This window comes from Balaenoptera physalus, assembly GCF_965194825.1.
Source record: "Balaenoptera physalus genome assembly, chromosome: 18".
Lineage (NCBI taxonomy): Eukaryota > Metazoa > Chordata > Mammalia > Artiodactyla > Balaenopteridae > Balaenoptera > Balaenoptera physalus.
This window is the reverse complement of record NC_138899.1, coordinates 3,665,356-3,682,034: the sequence shown is the minus strand read 5'-3', so window position 1 is coordinate 3,682,034 and position 16,679 is coordinate 3,665,356. Positions and strand designations below refer to the sequence as shown.

General features: G+C 39.4%; 1 protein-coding gene across 5 annotated transcripts in view; it reads left to right on the top strand.

Moving 5' to 3' along the window:
- Positions 1 to 16,679, top strand: part of MYO16 (myosin XVI) — a 546,696-nt gene that overhangs the window by 248,709 nt on the left and 281,308 nt on the right. For 4 of the 5 annotated variants that reach the window (XM_082435257.1, XM_082435255.1, XM_082435254.1 and 1 more), the window contains one exon: positions 15,362 to 15,512. In XM_082435257.1, coding sequence (XP_082291383.1) covers positions 15,362 to 15,512 — 151 coding nt within the window. The remainder of the gene's footprint in view (positions 1 to 15,361; positions 15,513 to 16,679) is intronic. The other variant, XM_082435256.1, reaches the window with a different exon arrangement.

Genomic DNA, 16,679 nt, shown 5'->3' with positions numbered 1-16,679 from the left:
AGTCTGTCTCTCAACCAAAAGTTAGAAGATTGAAGCTGCATATCAACATTTACCAAAAGATACTTGTGGACAATAATGAGTTAGGCATGAAAACCCTCTGATTTTTTAATATTACCATTTCAGTTCTTCCTTCAATTTGTCATCACGAGACCAAAGATACTATTTTAAACACATTCCATGTTTTAAACTAAACGGATATATAAGGTTTTCAATAACTATCATCATGACTAAATTTCCTCAAGTAGGAAATACAAATATTCATTTTTTCTCTCTTAAGTATAAAACTAATGATTTCTTGTTATCTAAAATGTGGCCTAAATACTGACACATGCTGTAAAGAAGATGAACCTTGAAAACATTATGCTAAGTGAAGGAAGTCAGACACAAAAGGCCACATAGTGTATGACTGAATTTATATGAAATGTCTGGAATTAGCAAATCCATAGAAACAGAAAGTATATTAGTGGTTGGATGAATGAGGTGAGGGGAAAATGGGAAGTGACTCTGAATGGATATGGGATTTCTTTGGGGGGATGATGGAAATATTCTGGAAGTAGATGTGATGGTTACACACATCTGTGAATGTGCTAAAAAGCACTGACTTGTACACCTTGAAAGTGTGACTTTTGTGTTATGTAGATTATGTCTCAATGAGATAAATAAATATATAAAGGAAAAAACATTTGAGGTCAAAACCAAAATCTGCTATATCTAAGCAGTGGGACCTTGAGGAAGGTACTTCCTATCTCTGACCCTGTGTCTTGCCTGGTGATGGAGATTATGTCTAACATTGGAGCATTTGAGGGTTTCTTGAATAAAAAGCACCGTCTGGGTTCTGGACCATCTGAGAGGTAATCAAACAGTAAAGACGGAGGCCAAATCACACCTGATCAGGGATGGAGGCTGCATCAGAGGACATGCCTGCATGTGGTGGCTGAAAGGGTTTATAACGTTATCCCATTATTAGGCAGCTTGGCCAAGTAAGTCCAAGGCACCTATGAGTCAGATGAGATCTCCCAAGTGAGGGGCCCCCCAGACAAGGCTCAGGACAGACAGGAGGAGGACAAGTTGTGGTCTCTGCAGGGAGGCTCGCTCCGAGAAGGGAGGGGCCGAGGAGACTCGTCCCCAATTCATCCATCAGAGGATTAGCCCCACTCCCCAGGTGTAGCGGCAGGCCCAGAGGCAGCATGACTCGACTTCCCTTCCTAGGAGATGGAAGAGATGCTTCCAATAGGTGCATCACAAGGCCGTGAGCCGAGGGGAAAAGGCTTATTTCAGAGCCTGTCCCATCACTGGCATCAGAAACACATTCAGTTTAAAACCTCTCTAGGTAATTCAGAGGCTCAAGTCAGGCATAAATGCACTGACCTCTACTTAATTCTAAAATGTATTCATTACTGGTTACGTGAGAGTCAGTGGTTATATCCGATGTTTGGGGAGGGTTTGGGTTTCTTCTCTCCTCCTCATTGCTGCAATTTTCTGCAGACTTTTCTTTTTGCCTGTCCTCTTTCCTTATTTTGCCCAGGATAGAACAGGGCATATTCATTGATTGGAGAAGCACAGAATTAGAAAGAACCTAAAACAACTTATCCTCTCCTCTGTATAATCTATTGTTTCTCTTCGATAACCTTTCCCACTTTTTATCTCTAGTCCTTATTCTGAAGATTTAACATGTAAAACCTCATCTGAATTACAGTTGCCCATCTTTCTTCATTATTTTTAACCCCGGCTTCCTTTTTTTATTTTCATTACAAAGTTGACTTGTTTCTTTTATCTTTTCCCTGAACGCATTTTGCTAAAATGTTAAAAAATAATTGAGTGGTTTACTTTCTAATATCTCAGCATACAAGTCAAATTCCCTTTCCATTGTCAACTTACATTCATTGTTCTGCAAGCATTTTGTGCCATAAATCATGATTTAGCCCCAATTGTGCTGCAGGGTTTGTAGCAACTGCCTATCTTTGGTTCAACACTGTATCAATAAGAAATTCCTCTGTTATTGGGTTGTCCCACATTTCATGGTTTCTAAGACATCTCCTATCCAGTGAACATTATTAAGGTGTCTATTAGTTGCCTGAGTTTCGAGTTCATGTCTTAAAATGAGCAGGTTAGAGTTAACTCCAGAGCTCCTGCCAACTATGGCATTCTCCATCGGGTCTCTACTGTCTGTAAAGCTTTTAGGCTTCCTCTCTCTTCCCTAAGCCCTCAACAGCTCTTCTCACACGTGGCTGTGCCTCCCACTCTGTCCTTTCCCTCCTGCTGATGGGGTGTCTCCTTTCCGCGCTGTCTTTTCCATCCTTAACTATCTCAGTGCCTCTTTGACTGTTATTGCTGCTAATGAAACAGCGGCTGCCGAACGTGCCCTTTGGGCTTTGAACCTGGAAATGCTCTCCTAGGGTTTCTAATCGCTGAGACATCCTGATAGATGCCCACTTTTGTTTCTAATATTCTCTTCCATGGAGTCCTTGAGTTGGCATCCTCAAAAATTCTGCACAGTGCCTACATGGAGTAGAATAGTTCACTAAACACTTGCGGGTTTTCACTTATTAATAATATAAACAATGATAACAACTGAGAGTTTTTGAGCAGTTACCGGGCATCAGCGCTTGTGCAGAGGGGATTACTTGTGCAGAGGGATAATTCCATTTAATCCTCAAAGCAACACCTCCAGGTACTTTGTATTTCTCTCCCCGTTTTATACATCCCTGTCCGAGACTCAGAGCTTCAGTGACTGGACTTATGTCACACCCGTGTATTCAGTCTGACATTGTTTCTGTGAGGAGGTCATTTTCATTGGTAATTCTAACATTTCTAACTTGTCTTTTAAAGAGGAAATGATTGATCTGAGTTTCAGTTATGGTTCGTCTGCTTGAGGTGTGGAACGTTGTCGATTTAGGATACGTGTGTAGTATGACAATTGGAGAAGACAGTGCGGAATGAGGAAGAGATGTCCCTTTCACAGAAGTGATGAGCGAGAAGGTTACTCGCAGTACAGTCTGCTGTGAACCTGCTTTCCAGTCAGAGTTGCGCACGGGAATGGAACAAGATGGGGCCACTGGGGGAGTTCCCTGGTGGTCCAGTGGTTAGGACTCGGGGCTTTCACTGCTGAGGGCCGGGGTTCAATCCGTGGTCGGGGAACTAAGATTTCACAAGCTGTGTGGCCAAAATAAAATAAAATAAAATAAAAAGATGGGGCCACTGTTTTCTATCTGTCCACCAAGTTATCCATCCAACCATTTGACCTTACTCACTCTGTGTCTAAAAACCAATGATGTGACTTAAGACTGGGGCTTTGAGGCAGCCTAACCTCTGTTCCTAACTGGTAAACATATCAATATTCTGGGAGGGTAATGTGCCCTTACTCCATGGGAAGAGGGCCCAGAAGCTCTGAGTTCAGGACCCTCTAAGACCTTGCCCTGTGTGTCTATTTGTTTAGCTGGTCCTGATTTGTATCCTTCACCATAAAGCTGCAATAGTAAGTATAGGGCTTTCTTGAGTTCTGTGAATCATATGAGTGAATGCTCAAACCTGAGAAGGGTCGAGGGAGCACCTGAATTTGTAGCTAATTGGTCAGAAGTGCAGGTGGTCTGGGGACGCCCAGACTTGTGGCTGACATCTGAAATGGAGCAGCCGTTTGGGGACGGTGCCCTTAACTTGAGGGGTTTGTGCTGACTCTAGGTGGTCCGTCCGTGTCAGAAACGCACTGCAGTGTTCGCTTCGGCAGCACATATACTAAAATTGGAACGATACAGAGAATATTAGCGTGGCCCCTGTACAAGGATGACACGCAAATTCGTGAAGCGTTCCATATTTTTCATCGGATGAATGGATAAAGAAGATGTGGCCATATATACAATGGAATATTACTCAGCCATAAAAAGAAACGAAATGGAGGTATTTGTAGTGAGGTGGATGGAGTTAGAGGCTGTCATACAGAGTGAAGTAAGTCAGAAAGAGAAAAACAAATACAGTATGCTAACACATATATATGGAATCTAAGGAAAAAAAAAAAAAGGTCTTGAAGAACCTAGTGGCAGGACAGGAATAAAGATGCAGACCTACTAGAGAATGGACTTGAGGATATGGGGAGGGGGAGGGGTGAGATGTGACAGGGTGAGAGAGTGTCATGGACATATATACACTACCAAATGTAAAATAGATAGCTAGTGGGAAGCAGCTGCATAGCACAGGGAGATCAGCTCGGTGCTTTGTGACTACCTAGAGGGGTGGGATAGGGAGGGTGGGAGGGAGGGAGACGCAAGAGGGAAGAAATATGGGAACATATGTGTATGTATAACTGATTCACTTTGTTATAAAGCAGAAACGAACACACCATTGTAAAGCAATTATACTCCAATAAAGATGTTAAAAAAAAAAAAAAAAAAAGAAACGCACTGCAGTTCAGCGCAGGGTTATGAGGATGGTAACCGTCTCATGGGGTTGTTCTTGATGACTAAGTGAGTTAATGTTTCTAAAGTTCGAAGTGCAGTATCTGACTCATGGTAATACTACATAGTGCTTGAGAGATGGCAGAAGGGAAAAAAAGGTGTTATTCATTCATCTGTGAGCTGTCAGCAAAATCATCTATAGAATGAAGGCCTTTTAACTATAAGCTAAGACAGTAGAATGAGGCCTCCCATTTGGTGCTTTTAAACTGATTATGACCTTATGGAGAAAACTGTATTTTCTAAGCAGCTGGATAGGAAATCCAGTCTCGGAGAAGACCTGCTTTGGTTGGGTGAATACTTGGATTAAGTTGCTTGGGGGCTGGGTCTCCAGGGCTTCTGAGCCGTAATGCACTTGGGGTGGAGAAAAGTTCCTGTTCTGCTTGGGACCAAGAAAAATCCGGGAGGACCCAGAACTGAGCAGGGCCGAGGGTAACACAGACAAGGGGCTGATGGTGGGATGTGGACCCAGGGGGGCTTCAGCCAAGTGGCCATCGACGAGGAGAAATACCCTGCAGGGATGATTGAGCAGCGCAATGGGAGCTATGAGTGTGTCCTTCTTGACCTCAGTACAACCTGAGACCCCCAATAGGCTTAGAACAGGCGTTTAGTGGAAAACCTGGAAGGTGCCACATTTTATGAAATAGGCTCAACCCGCATACATTCAAACACAAGCCAACTTGTGGCTCCCCAAGGATTTCTTCTAGAGCCTTTGTTGCTCAATTGAAAATAAATACAATTTGCATATCAAAGTAATTTCAATAGTAATTTCCATCTACCTTTAAATTCCATGACTTAGGATGGAGAGACATAATTATCCACATTTTATTTATGGAGAAACAGAAGCGCAGAGATGTGACAGACTTAAGGGTATAGCTGGGCAGCGGTAGCTGCAATTTGACCCCATTTCTTTGGATTCTTTGTTCATATTCTCCTTCCTAAGGCAGGAACAGCTCAGGAGGAATGCATGGTGTGCACAATCTTACCACTGCAGATCTGGAATGGTAAGAGGGAGGTAGCCTTTCACATATGTCGAAACCCTATGGAAATATCCCCTTGTAGTTTAGACCAGAACGCTTGGAGAAGCAGTACTGCAAAGTCCATTTTACTCTAAGATCCTTAGGTACCTTGTGCTACAGCCATTAATTCCCTTGCCCTGCTGGTTGAACACCACGTCTCTGGTTACTCCTGTGAGACAGTTATTCTTGTAAATAACCATAACCCTGAGTGACCTGAGCATTTTCAAATTCACCACAGATTCAGTGAACATTTTGTAGTAAAATAGCATCACCTGCATTAAAGTCCAACCAGACTCCCAACCCTAAGTCTCCAGAGTCATTTGGAAGCTCTTGGGCTGTTGCCTTGGATGTCAGGAAAGCTGTGGCTGGCGGTGAACAATCTGAATTTTATTAGCACGTCGCCCGTAGGGATTCGTGAGAGTAAGCATTGAGATACAAACATACAAAGCACTTCCACCAGGGCCCTTGCGTTTATATTGAACTTTATTATTACTGCCGTTTAATAAGCGTTTTCAGTGATTGGAAGCATTCACCTTCTACACTAGCTTCGTGCGTGAAAGAAATCATATGTCAGCCCATTTCAAAACTTGGGAACTTATCATTGAAAAAGAAAACTGTCTTATTTAGAGACTTTTCTTCTTTTGAGCAGGGATGAGATTTGGAGTGAAATCTCATTATGCAAGCTTCATTTAAAGAAAGCAGTTTTAGTTATACCACCCTCTTTGGCACTCAGCTCAAAGCATCACGCTCTGTGACTGGGCCTTGGGATGCCCGACAGAACCATGCTGGCTTATCTTTGCCCAACAGGTTCTGTCTTAGGTTAACCCACAGGAAAAAAAAAAAAAAGAATATTCCTAATTGTAGATCGTTCTCAGAGTTCCTCCTGTATCAGTAGGTGTTGATCTGAAGTGGTCAGTGTTCAGAGAATGAGAAACAGATAACATTAAGGAAATACAAAGGTTTTCTGTTGGCGCGGCAGCAGTGGCCCCGCACCTGAACCCCAGAAGAAAGGCAGGTGATACGCTGGCCACTGCCTGTGTATAACACCGGGAACTAAGACACTAGGATTTAGTGCATGCTGAGTCTTGGCCTTTCCTACACAGGTACATCAGTCCTGCTAAGCATGGCAGTATCCCGTCCCACGATTCAGGGAGATCCAATTTTTGTTCCTGGCCTCTGTTGTTAGGAAGCTTTGGAGAACGTCTGGACCCAGTGCCGATAACTGAGTTTAGCCCAGAGCTCTGTTCTGATGTTAAATAGAACATCTTCTAGCCACTTGGCCACCAAGGAGCCCTTTTTAATTTCTCTGGGCCGAGCTGAGATGGCAAGTGCTCTATCCTGATCCTATTAAATGGGCGTCGGCTGGGAGGGAACCTTTCAAAATGATATTATTTTAAGCTCTCTCAGTACTTTTTAGTGGCAACGTTGAGCATCACTCGGGAGAATGTGTAGGAGGGGCACCAGGGGCTTTGCTCGGATTCCTGTTGTGCAGTCCTCAGTTCTGAACCAAACTTGCAAAGGCCTCTCGGCAGAGCATAGGCCCTGTAGTTATTAGGGACCCCCCCACCCCCATACACGTTCCTGTGTGACTTGGACCAATTCAGCAAAACAAAGCCCTTGGCACAGTTTGATCCACCTTCCTTAGAAAGTAGGTTCACACACTTGGTGTGTCTACCATACTAGCTACTCATATATTATCCAATTTTCCCTTTACGTGTACTAATAAGCCCCAAGCAGTGCCTTTTGTTTACTAAATCTAGTGAGTGTAACCGGGTAGGGCTTCTAGGAACGCTGTTGTTCTCCTGAGTAAAGGGACGGTTTTGTCTGGTCAGCCTTGTTGTTTTGTGTCCTTCTAATACCATCCTGCCTGGGACGTAAATGTGTTACCTGGAGATGCCAAGTGTTTCTGAAACCAAAGGATGAAAGTGACTTGCTAAGAATACAGAACAGGAACCTACAAGGAATCAAGGTCCTGGAAGATCTCCTTGAGGTGGTCAGCATTCCTGAGCTGTATAGTTCTGGCTTTCTTGTTTTATGAGAAAAATAACCCTTCATTTCCTTACGGTACTAGCCTTAGTTTCAGGCTGATGCAGCCTAATGCAATACTGCCTGATACCATAGCTATTATACCCTTGGGATGTCTTACCTGGGGCCCCATGCCCCACTCAGAAAACTTGTAGTAATGATAATACTCTGACTCTCCAGTGTGTCTTAATGTTCCCTGTGGCTTTTTATGACCTTAACAACTTTTTAATCCAACACTATCAGAAGTTTCCTACAACTAGAGTGACCAAATGTCCTGGTTTGGTCCAGTACTAGTGAATGCCTATTTACCTAGCATAACTATCAATAAAGCTCTCTTTCAGCTTAAAAGTGTCCTAATTGGCAATTTATACTCTACTTATGTAGAATCAGGGAACACTGGGATAAAATTTCTTGTGTGGTTTCATTTCAGATTAATATTTTAAAGAAAGTAATTAAATAGACAGTTATTTCAACACTGCTAATTCATATTGCCCTTTAGAGTATAAAGGGCTTTTGCATCAAAAACCTCATTTGATATATGCAAAATTCTTTCTTTTAGTAATAAATTCTACAAGACATCCAACCTGTTTCCTAATCAAATATTATGACTACATTGCTAAAAATCTGAAGAATGTAGCTACAAAGTCTTGCTAAAGCTGTCAGTCAATTCCCTAAGAATTTACGCTTAGGAAGGGATTCTATAGTCTAGTAGGGGACAGAGAGAAATGTCAGAATATGGGGACATAATGAGACGTTGAGAATTGTTTAATCTAGTTTCAGTTTAAACCATTCACACTATCCCTCAAACATTGTTGGGCAATTAGTCAGCCTTCCAATATTGGTGGAGAAGTAGACTCTCTTTGGGTGAAGGTGGAGGGAAAGGGTAGACATTCCGTTTCTCTTTCTTTTCTACATTAGAAACATCTCCATTGATGAGCACGCACTACCTTTTAAGGTGGCTTGTTCCATCCACTGCCACACACCCTCACTATTTCCTTCTCTTATATTATAGACTGAGTGTGAGTGTGAGTGTGTGTGTGTATGTGTGTGTGTTCTGGTGCTTTTGTGCTGTCAACTTAAGTTTTATCAAATTATATCAAATTTACTTATTAAATATGTCTGAAAAATGCAGTATATCATTAAACATCTTTTTGATTTAAATAAATGATAACGTTGTTTCATATAAATATCATTCATTCAGCAAAATAAATACATGCTAGCGAGTCACTTCTAGCAAATGTAACTTTTGACATATTTAGAAACTCCCTAGAGCTTCTGGATTCAACTTATTTTAATTTAGAGATTTTAAAAAATTTCTTTGCAAGTATCTGTTGAGAACTACTAAGATGAATGAGATGTCTTAAAAACAATATAATTTCCAATCCAACCACAAGCGACACGTTGAAATTTTTATTTATGTTTTAAAGACAACTAATAGTTTACCAAAATGGTTTTTTAAATTGTAAGTATTTTCTCTTACAAAAACTAAAGTCATTTTTGGGGGGGCCAAAGGTAGCAATTAATTCAAAACTCTCCAAGAACCGTTTCATTCAACATTAATCTTTGGATCATTATTTTATTTTATTGATGCAGAGAAACCCCAATTCCCTTTAATAAATAATTTATGTAGCTATGTTCCTAGGATTAAAATTGAGAACTATCTATTTGGTCCATTACTTTAACTACCAAAATAACTGAGTCACATATGCCATTTCTTCACATTTGTTTCTATTAAATTTTTTCCCCGATTGGCCTAATATATCTCAATATAGTCAATTTTATTTGTTTTCTTTAGTTTTCTAAAACTGCTTTAGTTATAACGGGCAATAACTGTCGCCTTCGTTAGTTTTATTATGTTCCTGTTTCGATTTTCAGAAATAAAATCCTAGTTCCTACAGGCACATTTGCTCTGCATGAAATGCTTTTTATGTTTATAGAAATAAGTAAGTCTCGAATAAATTCAGTAGAGTTTAGAAATCGGGTGTCTGCTGGTATAGTCCATCTAATTTCTTCCTCATCAAGTTAAAGGTATCTCACCTGCATTAATCTAAAGTACCCGTGGGTAGCTCTTTCATTTTCTTTATGTTTATGGAGTCTGCCTTACCAAAAGCCTTCTTTTAGAAAATATACTATTCAATCCTGTTTTTTTCTTTCTTGCTGATAAATGTCTAGCTCTAATAATTACTTTTTTAATAATCAGAATATTTTCTTCCTTGAAGAAAATGTGGAAAATACAGAATAACATATAGAAGCATGAAAATAATCTCTCATTAGTGTCGAAGAAAAATTGCACCAGAAAAGTTAAAGATACAGGAAAGACTTTATTCAAGAATATAGCAGTAGGGAAGAGATACTGAGCTCAACTCCCTGAAACTAAAGGCCAGAAAGCTTGTCAGCGCTGGGCTTAGAGGAAAACTGCTGAAGGAAATTATCCAGCGGTTGGTCAGGGTGATGAGGCATGAGTTTGCTCACTGGTGTTTATGGAGTTAGGCTCCTGGCCTCCCACGGAGACTGGGAGACAAGCGCTCCATCTTTCACGGTGATTGCTTCTCAAAAGGGTGGCTCTCAGGTCCTGGAGAGAGAATCCCCGGGTTGTAAGCCTGGGAAGGGTTTACATCTCAAAGGGGCGGAGAAAACAATTTATAATTGTAAGTTCTTTAAAGTAAGTTCTCTAAGAAGGGAGAGGTCAGGGCTCTAGAGTGGCGAGAAGCTTGTCTAAAGTTCAGTTAAGATGAGGGGAATGAATGGTACCTCCTTCTTCCGCATTAGTCGACCTTTTTGGTGCAACTACTGTCTATTCATTGGGCATATTTCTTCGTATCCTGTATATGTTTCTTCTTGTTTATTAAGTTGAATTCTTCTTCTTTCTATATAATTACAACTTATTTTTTAAATTAATCTTATAAATATTTTGCCATAATTGATAAAGTTTTAATGATTATTAAAATACCAATGATTCCTTTAAGATTATTCCTTTTTCTAGAAGAATAGCATTTTAATACATGTTTATATTCTACAAATGGATAATCAGTGATAATTTAAATATATAGAAGTTAACATATGAATGCTATTGTTAATCACAATGATTATGGATGAAACGTGTTTCATGTAAAAATTAGAACAGAAACCTGAAGAAAAATTGTTGCATATGAATGAGAGTATTTGTAACCAGCTACTTGCAGTTATTGTTAGTAGTAGATCCTAGAGTGTATAACCTATGATATTAGCGAGTGTATACATGGTTTTTTAAAATGCAGGTGAAAAAGCATGTAAAGAGAGATTATGTGTTCGCATCATAGAACTGTAGGACTTGAAATACATTTAGATATTCTAGTTCCTGCACTTGGCAAAGGTGGAACTGTGGGGAGATTTTGAAGTTCTTAGAAGGTCAGGTAGTAGCCAAATGGAGGTAAAAACTGACTTAGAATGAGGTCACTGTATTTCTGGACCAATCTTCTTTTCAAGTGTGTCTTTCAAGGGGCCTGCTATTAACACTGCGATTAGATTTGGGATACAAAAGGAGTATTTCAACTGTTTTAGTAGACTCACCAGTTCTTCCTTTTAGAAATCCTTTAGAGTTGATTTTACTTATTTTATAAACTATCTTTCTAGTTTTTACCTTGACTAATCTAACTACTGCTTTATTAATTGCTTTTTACTCAAAAGATTCAGTATTTGCAAAACCTCTCTTTAGCTTTTTTGTCATTGTTGTTGTTTGCTTTTTAATTTCTTGGCAATGCAGAAAAGGGAGACAGTCGGTCTAAGGGGAGATAAAGAAGGAAATATTCTGGTAGGTGTGAGGGTGCACTTTTAGCCGTAGGCAGTGTGACACGGTGGTTGAGAACACAGACTCTGAAGCTCAAGTCCCAGCTTCGCTACTGCTCACTGTGTGTCCAGGGCATGTTCGTCTCCTCTCTGGCCCCCAGTTTACTCATCTACAGAATGGGCATAAATATAATGTATATCTTATGGTATTGTTGTTAAAGAGTTAATGTGTGTGTAGTACTTAGCACAGAGATGGTCATACATTCAGTGCCATATAATTATTAAAATGATTTGCAAGTGTTTTACTCAAATTATAGAAAATATCAGGGAACCGCAACTGTCCTCAAATAGCTGAAGGGCTCTCAAGTCAGAGAAGCACAAGGCGTGCTGCTGGAGCTCCAGGTGTGATGAACAGAAGGGAGAGCAGAGAGGCCTTGTTCCAGTGTTGCTCAGGGGAGAAATACAGCCTCTCTGAAGGTTGTAAAGACCTTATTACTTGATGGTATTCAAGCTGATCTGGAGGTGAGCATTTTTAAGCATTCCCTTCGTATAGTGAATTTTTTTAATGAATAATATAGCATTGGGAGGGACGCCCACTGTGGGCCGTGAGCCGCCTCCACGTTCTTGCTCAGTTGGTCAGACTGCAGGGCATATGCAGTTAGTCATACCAGCTACTGGATGGCTGGAGGAGACCACAGCGCCAGGTCCCTGGCTTCTCTTCTACCGGGCACCGTGTACCGCTTTTTCAAAGAGTTCCTGCTTCTTGCCCAGTTTTCTCTCCTACAACGCGACACGATGCACGAAGTGTAGCCGTCCACTTAGGTCCATCTGTGTTGCCCCTCCCGCCCCCCATGGGACAGGGGGCAAGGAGAACTGGTGCACCCAGGAAGCGTGGATTCTGTTCGCCGTGAGCACTACGTCCTCCGTCTGTTATCCCAGAATCTCTCGTCTTCTGCATCTGTCCATACAAGACTAATAGGCTAACCTGTTAGCTTGTAAGTAGATTCCCAGAAACTTCGGCTAATACTGTTGCCTGCTTATTACCAGGGTCATTGAGCTAAGCCCTTGATGTGCATTATGTTGGTAATCCGTCACTACGGGCCTGTTTTTCAGTTGCTTTTACAGAATGGTTATGTAACCAGCCCGAGGTGGCCGAGCCAGGCATCAAACTTCGTAGCTTTTCTGACTCAAAAATGTATGCTTGTTGCAGCTCTACTATACCATGCTGCCTCTTTTTAATATATGGTCCCCTGCCCTGTTGCCTACTTGAAAATATCGTCATTGACTACAACACTGCAAAACTTCATCATCCAGAGTTCAGAGGATGTAAAGTGACCTCACATTTCTGTAAACGTGTTCTTCAGCTATTCCTGATTTTGCCTCAGACCTGGACCTAATTCAGCGCGTTCGTTAGTCTGTCTTTATTCCCATTTTCCTAGACTCCAGCACGGCTGGAAGGTGACACAGAGATGGGCTGCAGAACAGTGAATGAGACTTGTGGTTACTGAAGGAAGTCCTTCAAATTATTCCCTTCCTCCCCATCAGGGTTAATCTAAAACCATCATTTGTATTCCTATAGACTAACAACTAGAGATTGAAATAAAAATACATTGGAAGTGGCATAAAACATGCAATATATCAGAATACATCTAACAAATTATTTGCAAGATTTTAATTTTGAAAACTACAAAATACTGATGAGAAAGTTAATGAAGATCTAAATAAATGGAGAAATATACTGTGTTTATGGATGACAGAATTTGACATTGTTATTAGGTAAATTCTCCCCAAATTAACTTATATTTTGAACACAATGCTAGTCAAAATTCCAGAAATTTTTATAAAAACTGACAAATAGATTCTAAAATGTATATGAAAATGCTAAACCTCAAATGGCCTCAATAATTTTGAAAAAGAAAACAAAGTTGGATGACTCACATTGCCTGATTTCAAGTCTTACTCTGAAAGTATATTACTCAAGAAAATATAATATTGGTGTAAGAATAAGCTGTTATATCAGTGGAATACAATGGAATGTCCCAAAGTAGGCCTGCACATGTATGGTCAGTTGATTTTCAATAAAGGTGTCCAGGTAATTGAATGGGGACAGATGTTCTTTTCAAAACTGATGCTGGAACATTTGGACAGCAATACGAAGAAATAATGAAACTTGACCCATATACAGCGCCATATAAAAAAAGCCACTCATAATGAATTGTAGACCTAAGTGTGAAGCATAAAACTATAACATTTCTGGAATAAAACCTAGGAGAAAACCCTATTGACCTTGGGTTTGGGAAAGAATTTTTAGATAAGATACAAGAGGTACAAACCATAAGAGAAAAAATGTTCCTTGAAACTTACTGTTAAAAAAATAAAAAGACAAGATACATACTGGGAGAAAATATTTGCCACATGTGTATCTGATAAAGGACTCGAATCCAAAATATATAAACTCAATAATATGACACCATAGAATCCATTAAAAAAAAAAAAGGAGATTTGAACTTACACTTTACCAAAGAAGGGATTGTTGTGTCAAATAACCACATTGACATGCAAATAAAAGCCACAGGGAGAAGCCACTAACACATCCAGTGGAATGGATTAAAAAACAACAAAAAAGGCAAGTTCTGTCAAGGATGTGAAGCAAGTAGGACTCCAGCCCACGCGTGGGGGAAGCACCAATGAATGGTTCAGCCCCCGAGGAAAGTTTGGAGTCTCTCCTAGGTACGCAGCCAAGATAAATGAAAGCATATGTCGTACGTCACCACAAACACCTGTGCGTGAATGTGTATAGACGCTCCATTCACAATTGACAAAAACTGGACAAACCCAAATGTTTGGTGAATGGACAGCCAAAGTGCAGTGCATCCCACAGGAAGACACTACCCAGTGATAAACAATGACAAACTTGATACATGCAGCAGCATGAATGAATCTCAGAAACATGTTAAGTAAAGGAAGCCAGGCACAAAAGGCTACATGCGCTGTGATTTCTTTCACATGACATTTTAGAAAAAGCAAAACTATAGTGAAAGAAATAATTAAGCATGGTTACAAGGGGCAGGGGGTTAGGGGAAATAATTGACTTCAAAGGGGAGGCACAAAGAGCCATTTGGGAGTGACGAAAATTCTATGTGTTGCTGATTATGTGGGTTACACAAATGTATATATATATATATATATATATATATAACCAACTATATATAATTATGTATATGTAGACAAAACTCATGCAACTGTACATCTACAGAGTGAATTTTACTATTTGTAAATGCCTCCATAAAACTGAAATTTTAAAAACCCAACAAAATGCATTAAGCTTTAATTAGAATCACAACTACTGTTGTAAAATACATGAAATAATTATGTTTCTATATATTGCACTTGATTAAATATGTATGTATTTCTGCTTTATGGTCACATTTAGGAAAGTACATTTTTAAATTTTACTAAAGTGTTACAATACAAATTAAACATTCGGATTGTGTTTATTTTTTATGAACTTGTCTTTCTTTTGGCAACAGTGTCTATGGAAGAACAAAAAATGAAGTAGGTTTTATTTTATATTTTTGCCTAGCGTGAGCTGTAAAGAAGTAATAAAACTTATTGTTTGTAACATTGCAGTCCTTAAGCATGTCGTTTGTTTTTAATTCCTATTATCATTTCTTCACAAACTCTTAACTATTGTCCATGATTCTATAACATATTAAAATCCTGTATGAACAGTATTTTACTTAATTGTAGAATTTTGCCTTCCCTTGTTTGCATTCATTCACATTTAAATGTTTTGCTTAGTTCAGTCATGCATTTCCACCTTAGCTTTTCAATTGCTCATTGATTTGTCTGTTAAGTCATATATCCATTCATAAACATTTTCTTCTCAGGTTGAAATGAATATATTTTTTCTTTTAAAGGTGAAATTGAACGAAATCTGGAGGTAATAGAAAAGTTTACGGATTTCTCATTGATTTTACCTGCAGTGTTGACACTGTTTCTTATCTGAATTAAACAACTTTCTATAACCCGCTGTCTAGTCATGGTAATTTTTGATTGATATGGCAATGTTAGAGGACTAATCGTAGCATTGATTTTTTCCTCCAGCAGCCCCCTGGCATTGCCAATTGCCAAGCAAGACAGTATGTTGGAAAAAGACATTATGTTCAAAGATGCAACAAAAGGTCTGTGCAAGGGACAATCTCAGGACAGTACTCCCGAAAATGCCACCGTGAATGGCCCCACCAAACCTGATCAGGTAACTACACCCTTATTGCATGTCTGCTAGTGTTGCATCCTATTACATCATGCCTTAAAGTCCAACTTTTCAAAAACAAACACCTACTAATTTCAATTCAGATAAAAATTAATGAGTGCAAATGTTAATATTTGGTTTGAAATTTCCATATATAAATTGTTATGGTATTATACTGACCATTAACAAACTTAACTGCTATGTGTTTGTACAAGGATTGGAATTTTATAGTCTTGATTTACCAGGAATGGAAGTTCAGCCAATACGTTAATTCCTGAATACTTCCGGTTATGTCATTAGTCATCATTTTGATTATTATGTAGATTGTTTTCTGTTTCTTACAAATAACAAGCATTTTACATAACAAGAAGAAGGACAAACCAATCACTGAGTCACTTATCCTTAAAAGCAACTGTGGTGGTGTTTTGTGTGTGTGTGCCTGTGTGCCCCAGTGTCCAAATGATCAGAGATCACTTTGAGGAGCTTGGAGTTATAGAAATTAATATACTTTTTGCTATCATACCCACAGAAATAAATGATTTTTATATGTTTCGTGTTTTATAAATGGCAGAGTAATTTTCTGAATGTCACAGTAATCCCTGAAAATGTTTTGCTTCACTGTGTCTAATTTTGAATGTTTTAAGGACAATTTATTGAGGTTTTCTAAAAATTCTCTTTTCAAAATTTAAATTTCATTATTTTTTGTTATTTTCAAATAACAAATTATTTTTGTAATTTTGAAATACCTTTACGTTTTAGTAGGTATACTCATCAGCTCAGGCTGCCGTAACAAAATACCACAAGCTGGGTGGCTTGAACAACAGAGATTATTTTCTCACAGTTCTGGAGACTGGAAGTCTAAGATCAAGGCTCTGGCTCATTCAGTTTCTGGTGAACGTCTTCTTCCTGGCTTGCAGATGGCCGCTTTCTCTTCACATGGTAGACAGAGAGAAAAAACAACCTATCTGGTGTCTTTTATAAGGACACTAATCCTATAGGATCAGGGCCCCACCCTTATAACCTCATTCAACCTTTATAACTTCCTAAAGGCCCCATCTCCAAACAGTGTCACAAGCTGGTTGGAGCCTCAACATATGAATTCGGGGGGACACAATTCAGTCCATAGTGGTAGGCAATTGAATGTTAGGTGAAATTTAAGGCAAAGCTTCT